At 53.9% G+C, this 9,782-nt stretch overlaps 1 protein-coding gene and 2 long non-coding RNA genes across 4 annotated transcripts in view; 2 read left to right on the forward strand and 1 right to left on the reverse strand.

The window, feature by feature from the left end:
- Positions 1–8,160, forward strand: part of LOC144228526 (zinc finger protein 688-like) — a 15,169-nt gene extending 7,009 nt beyond the window's left edge. Inside the window, exons 2-3 of one of the 2 annotated variants that reach the window (XM_077760357.1) lie at positions 5,281–5,394; positions 6,201–8,160. In XM_077760357.1, coding sequence (XP_077616483.1) covers positions 5,281–5,394; positions 6,201–7,102 — 1,016 coding nt within the window. In that variant the 3' untranslated portion in view covers positions 7,103–8,160. The remainder of the gene's footprint in view (positions 1–5,280; positions 5,395–6,200) is intronic. The other variant, XM_077760356.1, reaches the window with a different exon arrangement.
- LOC144228528 (uncharacterized) lies at positions 1,615–2,769 on the forward strand. Its single transcript, XR_013334217.1, has 3 exons — positions 1,615–1,846; positions 1,920–2,053; positions 2,346–2,769. It is a non-coding gene; the product is annotated as an uncharacterized LOC144228528 (long non-coding RNA).
- On the reverse strand, positions 3,022–5,069 carry LOC144228529 (uncharacterized). The gene is made up of 3 exons (XR_013334218.1): positions 4,843–5,069; positions 4,171–4,349; positions 3,022–3,144 (listed from the first exon to the last, which is right to left on the reverse strand). It is a non-coding gene; the product is annotated as an uncharacterized LOC144228529 (long non-coding RNA).
- Positions 8,161–9,782: the final 1,622 nt, after the last annotated feature.

The raw sequence follows: 9,782 nt of genomic DNA on the forward strand, positions 1-9,782 counted from the left end.
ACAGGGTGGAAAGCAGCATTTTAGATCTGGAAGAGAGCTCTTGGTTCCAAAGGTTTAAGCAGGGTTTAGGAAGCTGTGGGTGGAAGAGGTTTCTTTGCTGAGGAGATTCTTCAGGGGGTGTGGGGAAGAATGCTTGTTCTTTCCACAAGCTCTCATGTAAATACTGTTCCACAGAACACGCTCTGAGAAAGGCTGAGGCCCGGTCTTAAAGACCTTACTTAAGATCACACAGTTGAATTGGTGGCAGAGGCAGGCTTGGAACCCAATCCTCTCGATTTCTCAGTGGGTGAACTTGCTCTTTTCACTACACGAGGCTTCGATGTGGGATGGATGGGCAAGGGAAAAGGCTGGAAGCCCAGAGACCAGCCAGGTGACCCAGGCCTAAACCATCAAGGGCCTGAGCAAGAGGAGCCCACTGGTGAGAGCTCTAACAAAGTACCTTTTGTGAAGCCTGTTACCCTTCCTCCAGGGCAATTTCACATACCTCCTAAACGCCAAAATGACATTTTTTTTTTGTCATGACATGAGCCTTAAATACAACCCTTTCACTTACTTTCAATACTTACCAGAGCCTGTCATTTTTTTCCTCTTTACATTTATATGACAGTACGGAATTGTATATGTGACAAGAAACAGCTCTTCTGACCTCCTTGGTGGCTGCTCTGTGCACTACCACACATTACAACTGCACCTTGGTAACCTGGCTTGAAATCCTACCTCTCTCTGGTTGCTGAGACTGTACCTTCAATTGTTTGAGGCATTACAATATGAGTTCTGGAGTTAGAGGGCCTGGGTTTGAATCCTGGCTTCACCACTTACTAGCTGTGTGGCCTGGGGCAAGGTCACCCCTCTGTGCCTCAGCTTCCTGATCCGGAAGGGGACTTATCTTTGAGGGGTTGTAAAGGTTAAATGAGTTAACAGGAGGAAGCACTTAGAACAGTCTGGCATACAGTAAGTGACCAAACCAACATTATTAATGTGTTAGTCATAGCACGGAACCAACTTCAGCCCTTGTACAGTCCGCCATTGTTCTCTTAGAGGAGCTCCGGCTTGGGAGACCCGAGGGCACCTTTAACTGGAATATTAAAACAGATGAACCATATCATTCAGTAACTCATCTACTTTTTATACAATCATCACTTAAATGGATAATGCTGTTCATTTTCACAAGGTCAGCAGGGGTCAGTACAAAGTCTTCAGCTGCTTTTCCGGACTCGGCCTAGAGGAGGCAGCACGAGATGGTGGAAAAGGCTGGAATTTAGGAGCCTGAAGACCTGCAGTCACTAATGGGCTGCCTAACCTTGGTAACAACTAGACTTCAGTTTCCTCTTCAGTCAAATAGCTGAATTCTAAGGCATCCAGAGGCATCTGGCCGTGTCCTCAGTTAAAGATATAGCAAATGTATGGGAGTACCACAGATAGGCTATATCTGGAGGCATATTTAAGAAACTTAAAAATAGATGATGGGAGGAGGAGTCACACAATACTATTCTTTCTGTACCTTGTAAATGAAAAAAAAATTTTTTTTTGAGAAGTGAACTAGCTTGCTAAAAGTAAATTTTCTTGTAACACCGGAATAGGCCTTCTGACAGGGATTGGAAGAAGGTCGTCAGGCCGGCGGCCTCGAGTCCTGGCCCCTTTTCCCTCCGTAGGACCCCCGGTCCGCCGCCGGCTCTTACGCACGGGAGCCTCTTACCCTAGCCAAACCGGCGCACAGACGCCGAAGCTGCTGCGGCCATCTTAACTACGGGCAAGAGTCTCCCAAGACGGCCGGCGGAAGAGCGAGAGAAGACGGCTCGAGGGCCGCATACACCAGGTTATCAACACCAGACCCGTAATGACGCTAGTAAGTGCTTCTCTCTAAAACTGAAAGACGCTCGAGTGCCACGGTCTTTTCTGAGGGCGCCTTCATTTTCTAGGACCTGGGACCACCAAGTTCGCGTAATGGACCGCTTCTCGCCATCCTAGAGCGGCCCCACCGAGGCTACTTCCGGTCGCCTGGGACCGGAAGAACCCAGCTCCCCGGAGGCCGAATCCCGGGCGTCCCTCCCAGGTGCGTGGGGGTGGGAGGTGGGGACCCTGATACAGTCCCAGGGTCGGCTCCCGGCGCGCTGCTGAGGTGCCCGCTAAGGCCGGTCAGGAAGGAGGAGGGGGGAAAAGCCGAGGGCTGCGAACTTCCCCGAGGAATGGGGAGGTCTCTGGCGCGTGCCGGAACGTGATGCGGGAGACCTACAGCTACTTGGGTGCGCTCCGTGAGGTCCGGTCATCCCGCATCTCTGAAAAGGGAAGGGGGCGGCTGAGATGCGTAAGTCTCGGTGCCAGACTGGTCCCCACTCCTGCCCTAGCTTGACTTCGTTTCCCGTGATCCCCGTCAGATCGGCCTAACAAATGTACAGCCGAGCCTCTTCGGCCAGACTCTTCCCGTGGCTCCCCAGCCCTTCTGCCGAAAGTTAAGAACCTGTGTACCACAGCGTGAAGGCCCGTGACATGCTAACCGCCTCCTCCTCCAGTTCAAACCCAGTCTCTCCCTACAGGCGATGATCCCCATTCGCTTCGTCTACATGGGACCTGGTTTTTGGAAGATAGGCATCTAACTTAATGACCCTAATCCAGTATCTTTCAGTGAGCTGCAGCTTTTTATCTTTATAGCTCTGCCCGAAGGCCTCCCTACTGCGCGCCCCGAGCTAATAGGTGACGTCTCTTTCCTTTAGTGTAAATTTAGAGCTTACTGTAAACTTAGAGCAGGAACCTTATCTTGGTTTACGAACGTCTCCGCACCTACAAACAGTGCCTGCCACACGGGAGATACCCAATATATTTTTCTGGAATGCTGAGAACAAACTGAGGGCTGATGGGAATGGGGGAGAAGGGAAGGGGGGTGATGGGCATGGGGGAGGGCACTTGTTGGGATGAGCACTGGCTGTTATATGGAAACCAACTTGACAATAAACTATTCAAGAAAAAGAAATGAAGAATTGTTTCTTGAGTGCTTTGGGTTCTTCCTCAGGATTCCCAGACCCCAAACCAGCCTTCATCTCCTGGGTGAAGCAGAAGGCCCAGCTGTGGGGTTTAGATGCTCAGGATCTCCAAGACGATGCCCGAGAGAAAGAAAGATGAGAGGTGGGGGTAACGTCTCAGTTCCAGCTGGAAGGGAATATGTTGTGTTGAATAAGAAACACCATCTACATGTTCCTTACTACTTTTTGCTGAGCTGAATTTATGATACCCACTGGAGACTACAATCTTGACCTTCTCTTTCTCAATTGACTGAGGCATCTAGTGGTCCCATGGTCAGGTCACACTGTAAGAATCGTCCAAACTCTAAGACAGTGGCAGTGTATGAATTAAAGCTTAGGATGGAGACAGTTCACCTTTTGTCCTCAGGTGCCTGTACCTTGTAACAGCTCTCCTGGATGACGGTATCTCTTCGGGTTGGTCTCAAAGTAGAAATGTCCCTGACTTGTGACCCCCTCGATTGACCAACAGAGTCTAGGTGGGTGCTTCCAGGGGCTAGGGACCCATCTGCAGTTGTGAAGGTTGAGTAGACTTTGACTTAACTGGGCAAAAGTTACATTTTAACTCTGCTGTGTTTCACAACAGCCACTCAGAAAAATGATACATTTGGAAGGGGCCAGCAGAAGGAGTCTATTTGGGAGATGTCATGAGCCCCTGGGTTGCGAGGCAGTAGCTTGGTGTCTGAGCCTGTGGCCGAGGGTCCCTGTGTGTAGCTTGGCCTTTCCCAAGCCCCGACTCTACACCCAGCCTCAGTGCCTGGTGCTCACACAGCACCCTGCACCAAGTGCAGGCATGCTTTGCCATGACCTTTCACCTGACTCCACTCACTCTGGAGAGGGACCCTGTACCTTCAGCTATTGTGGCAACTCCTTCTGCCGTAGCCAGCACCGGTCATGCTCCCTGCCGACTCACACAGGCAAACTGTCTTATTCCTGTCCCGTGTGGGAGGTGCTTTAGCCAGAGACCCACCAGTAGACCCCAGCCTGGTGCCATGGACCTCAAGGGCCCACCGTGAGAGCCCTATTAGTCTTATGGAAATCTGTGTGTTTGTGTGTGTGTGTGTATGTGTGTGTGTTTTCCTTTTATGTCCAGTGGTGTGAGAGGCTGGGAGTAGCTAGGGCTCAGTCGAGTCCCTGGGCAAATCTGCATCCTTACCTTTTCCAGGCTTTTTGTCTTTTCCTTTTCCCGTTTCTGGTGTGATCAGCTCTACTTGCCCAGCTCCTCCGGTGTGGTGTGGAGAGAAGCATCCGCCAGATAAAAGGTGTTGGGCAGAGGCCTCAGGGAGGCCTCTGGAAGGAGGCAAGCAGAGAAAAGCTCCAGACTAGATCCCAGACCTGCTGAAGGGAAGTGCATTTCCATGAGGGGTGTGAAATGCTGCAATTTAGCTGGCCAAAGGAAGAGGATCAAGTCATCTTAGGGCAGGGTATTTATGAAGGCACATGGACATGTACAGAGTAAGCCGCCAATTAAATGTGTGGAGAGAGGGAGGCTGGAGATAGAAATGAATGGGCGAGTTGATGCCATTTGCTGCGATAAAGACCCCAGGAGGAGCAGGCTGGAGGACGAAAGGGAGGAGTTCAGTTGCAGCCATGCCTAGTCCAAGGTGCTAGTGGGACATTCATGCAGGGAAAGGGCGGCAGGAGGCTCTGTGATCAGGGTCTTATGAGCCATGCTCGAGCTAGATAGAGGTAAACAGACGTTCGCGAGGCTTCCTGCAGGGCAGGTATGCCCGTCCCTCTCGCAAACCCCGGCGGCTGCGGGGACCCGACGCGGGGCAGTGGTGGCCCGCCGCCCCTCCGTGGGCCCGGCGGAGGCGGCCGCCCTCACCCGCCCTTGTAGCCGTCGCGGCCATTTTGGCTGAGGGCTCGAGGACAAAGCCACCTGGAGACCCCGGGGGAGGCGTCATCTGGGCACGGTTGCGTAGGAGCAACGTTCGCGCGGCGCGTTGCCGCCATTTCTTTCCGATGGTCTGTGTCCCTTCGGCCGGCAGCTCTTGGTGGTTGGCCAGAGGGGTGGGCCCTCGAGGGGCCGGCTGCTGCGCTCCCGGCCTCCCGGCCCGCGCCCCGGAGCCTGCNACGTGATGCGGGAGACCTACGGCCACCTGGGCGCGCTCGGTGAGGCCCCGCCTGCTCGCCTGGGCCACCTCCCCGCCCAGCCCGCCCAGCCTCCGGGCCGGCTCGGGCGGGGGGAGGCCCTGGGTCCGGGAAGCCGGGACCGCGGGGGGCGGCCTCCCGGCAGCGAGGGGTTTGCGTTCTCCTCCCCCAGGGTTCCGAGGCACCAAGCCAGCCCTCATCTGCTGGGTGGAAGAAGAGGCCGACCTGTGGGGCCCGGATGCCCGGGATCCGGAGGTGGGAGAGTGTCTGACAGAAGCAGACACAGGTGAAGTGTTGGGCACTCCGTCTCCTGGGACCTCCTCTGGGCCGGACCCCTCCTGCTCCCCTCTGCCAACACCTCCCCTGCTCATTGTCTTCCCTGAAGTGCTTTCCCGTGCCAGCCCTTGCCTAGCTGCGGGTTCAGTCTAGAAGGGGTTGGCAGTATGACCCAGGCTCTGCTGGGATGCGGGACCCTGCCTGCCTGCCTGCCTCTCCAGCGATTCTGTGTCTGTCACCACTTGTTGGTCCCCGAGCTCTGTTGAGCTTCCTGTCATCCCTCCTGCCATTTTCCTCCACTCCAGCTTCTCTGCCACCTTTTGTTTCAGTTTCCTTTCTCTTGGTTATATTTTTGTGGCATCTCCATTCTCTTGGCTTCCACTGTTTTCTTTCTCCAGTTCATCCTTGCACAGGACCCTGTCTCTGTGAACCTGTCAATGGCGGCCGCATTCATACCTCTCTTGTACCGTTACTGCTGCCTGGACAGCATCCTTACACATCCACTCATCCTCCGTGACCCAGCAAAAATGCCCCCCCCTCCCCCATTTCCCTGACTCTGAGGTACAACATACGGTGCTCTGTTCCTTCCTCTCTCTCTCTCTTTTTTTTTTTTTTTGGTCTCTGCATCTTTTCTGTCCTCTGCAGCTCAGGAAAAGGTGTCACTCTGAGCTTCCCCGCCTGTACTGAGCTGAGTCCCAGAGGCAGCCCTGGGTCCAGAACGTGGCTCTGTATCTAAGAGGCTTCTCTGTCACTGTTTGGGGTTTGGCTTTAAGGACCGGGACAAGCCAGAGTCTGAGCTCTCTGCTTACCTTCCAGTAGATTCCAGGAACAAGGAAGAGAAAGGACAAAGAGAAGAGACTGAGGCACTGGAGAAGATCCTTTCTGCAGAAGCTCGGCCTACTCTGAAGCACCCTTCTGCTGGGCTCCCTTATGGCTTGGAGCAGCCGAAGGCACCTCGCCGGGGCCGCCCCCCACTCTGCGCCCACCCCCCTGTCCCAAGGGCAGACCAGCGTCATGGTTGCTACGTGTGTGGGAAGAGTTTTGCCTGGCGCTCCACCCTGGTGGAGCACCTGTACACCCACACGGGGGAGAAGCCCTTCTGCTGCCCTGACTGCGGCAAGGGCTTTAGCCAGGCCTCCTCTTTGAGCAAGCACCGGGCCATCCACCGTGGGGAGCGGCCCCACCGCTGCCTGGACTGTGGCCGGGCCTTCACCCAGCGCTCTGCCCTCACCACTCACCTTCGGGTCCACACGGGCGAGAAGCCCTACTGCTGTGCCGACTGTGGCCGCCGCTTTAGCCAGAGCTCTGCCCTCTACCAGCACCAGCGGGTCCACAGTGGCGAGACTCCCTTCCCCTGCCCGGACTGTGGCCGCGCCTTTGCCCATGCGTCAGACCTTCGGCGCCACATGCGCACCCACACGGGCGAGAAGCCCTACCCGTGCCCAGACTGTGGGCGCTGCTTCCGACAGAGCTCCGAAATGGCAGCCCATCGGCGTACCCACAGCGGTGAACGCCCTTACCCATGTCCCCAGTGTGGCAGGTGCTTTGGCCAGAAGTCAGCCATGGCCAAGCACCAGTGGGTCCATAGGCCTGGTGCTGGGGGCCACAGGGGCCGGAGTGCCAGCGGGTTGCCTGTGCCCTTGGCCCCTGGCCAAGGTGACCTGGACCCACCTGTGGGCTTCCAGCACTACCCAGAAATATTCCAGGAGTGTGGGTGATGGTGATGGCCTCAAAGATGGCCAGGCAATGAAGACGTAGACATTGCCTGATGCCCAGGCTGGGCTCAGGGGCCTGAGCCTCTGTGGCAGCTCCAGGGAGGTCACAGAATTCTGGGCAAGAGGTAGACATGGAAGATGAGGACCCTCTTATCTTAGGCCTTCCCAAGCTTGATCTGCTGACACCTTGCCCCCTACTGTCCCAGACTCTAGAGCCCCCTTTGCTGAATTAGGGCTGAGGTAAGCACTTCCACAAGGCAGCCACAGCAAAGGAAGAAAAGGCCGTTTCTCAGCTTAGACATGTTAAGAGGTAGAAGAGAACTTTGCCTTATCCATTGTCTTTTTAAACTTTTTTTTTTAATGTTTTATTTATTTTTAGGAGAGAGAGAGACAGCGTGAGCAGGGGAGGGTCAGAGAGAGGGAGTCACAGACTGAAACAGGCTCCAGGCTCCGAGCTGGCAGTCAGCACAGAGCCCGATGCGGGGCTCGAACCCACGAACCGCGAGATCATGACCTAAGCGAAAGTCGGATGCTTAACCGACTAAGCCACCCAGGCGCCCCTATCCATTGTCTTTTTACTGCAGGAGTTAAAAACTGATGGCCACGTACCGAATCTGGCTGGCAGCAACATTTAAAAAATCCTTTTTGGCCCAACCAGCATTTTAAAGTGTTACAAGTTATCAGTTGAGATTTAAAAGGCTATTTCACCCCAAAATTCAGGTTTCTGGCCTCTTTGAAAAATCCAAAGATTTGGCAACTTGACCTGAGCTCCCGCAAAACTGCACCTGGCGGGAGCCGGGGGGCAGCTGTCCAGGCCCCACCACTCCATGTCAGCCCTCGACTAGCATCAGCTGGCCCTTGTCATTGCTTGTCCATGTCTCTGGGTGAAGCAGGCCCTCTCCATCTGGCGTTTCCCCCTCGTTTGCTGTGACCTGGGTTCCTCCAGTCGTTTGAGTTTGCAAAGTGGTGTACAGCATTCATGTTCTCCTGAATCAAGGATTCAGGTAGCGCGCATATATGTGAAAGGCTGGCAGAGAGAAGTAAAAGCAGGCTTTATTTCAGATCTTTGCTGCATCACATTCTCTGATTTACAAAGTACCATCTTGTCCATCAACTCATTTTGCCCTCTTAACCACCTGAGGGAGGAACCGTCTTCCTCAGAAAGGACAGTCCAGAGGAAGAGGCTGTCAGCGCTGTATGTTGTGCCCCAAACCGAGTGGCATCAGGCCACAGTAGGACTCTCAGCTGACTGGCAGTTCCTGTTTTGGAAGAGGGAGGCTCTGAGGATGCCCTCCAGTCTTTCTTGGGCCACCCTGGGAGAGCCCTGTTACTCAGGTTTCAGCCACCCTCGACCCCGCGAGGAGGGCCTCCTCTTTTTGAACTGGAAGAGATCTTGGCTTTTCCATCCTTTTCCATTTGGGGACGCTGATACTGGGGGATGCCAAGCAACCTGGCCAAGGTCACATACAGAATGGTACTCCAGGGTTCTTGGTTTATGGCCATCTTGACCATACCACTTCTGAGGTCCTTGCTAGTGTCTCAGCCAGGGTTCTGGAGACATCTGCTCACTCCCTGTAATGGGCCCCCAAGCAATGACCTGAACTAGGGACAGAGCAACCCAGTTATCAGTGAAGCCCAGGTACAAGATGACTGTCAAGACACACATAGCAAAGCAAGGCAGGGGAGAAAACAGATGAGAGTTCCGGGCAAGCAGAAGCAAAGCTTGCCTTTTTTTTAAAATTTTTAACGTTTTAGTTATTTTTGAGAGACAGAGAAAGAGTAGGGAAGGGGCAGAGAGACAGACAGACAGAATCCGAAGCAGGCTCCAGGCTCCAAGCTGTCAGCACAGAGCCGGACATGTGGCTCAAACCCATGAACTGTGAGATCATGACCTGAGCCGAAGTCAGTTGCTTAACCGACTGAGCTACCCGGAGGCCCCAAAGCTTGCCTCTTTTTAAGGACCACTCATCATGAACAAAGAGGGGTCAGGCCAGGAACATTTGGGGTTAGTGGCCAAGGGACCTGTGCTCGTCTTTATTCCCAAGCTGTATCACCTGTGACCATTATCCATCTACCACCGGTTCCTCTGTGGTCAAGTCCAGCCTTGTCCAGGTGGTGAAGCGGCCAGCCAGGAGCAGACCCGCTTCTGCCTCTGGCCAGGAGGACCCTTCACCTTCACCCCAAGGAGTAATCGCAGGGCCTTAGGTCTTCTGCTACCCTGTATGCACTTGCCTTCACCGAGCTCATCTCCAGTCCTGTCTAGCCTGCCTAAGGAAGAAACCAGCTTTGTTGTAAAGGAAGAGGTAGAAAATTTGGGGAAAAGACACTATTGGGTGAATGTAATCAACTGACTTGATTCCAACTTTAATCTTCAAATCGTATCCCACCAAGACCTGACACCCTAAATTTCATTGGGAGGATTGGCTCATATGCCGCTTTGTCACAAGAAGGACGCAAAGTGAAAAGGAGCACTTTGGCAACAGGAACTACATTTATAGCAGCTTTTAATTCCCTAGGGAAGCCAGTGTCCAACCCTTCCCTTGGCTAAGCCTCAGCACTGCCTGCGGAAGGCCCAAACTGCAAAAGCCCAGCCTGTCAGCTCCGATTCAAAGTCAGATCTAGACCCTGCCTGCAGTTTGCCAATTAAAGGTACCATAATTACTACTTTCTCTGAGTGCTTTGA

Source organism: Crocuta crocuta, unplaced genomic scaffold, assembly GCF_008692635.1.
Source record: "Crocuta crocuta isolate KB4526 unplaced genomic scaffold, BGI_CrCroc_1.0 scaffold73, whole genome shotgun sequence".
Lineage (NCBI taxonomy): Eukaryota > Metazoa > Chordata > Mammalia > Carnivora > Hyaenidae > Crocuta > Crocuta crocuta.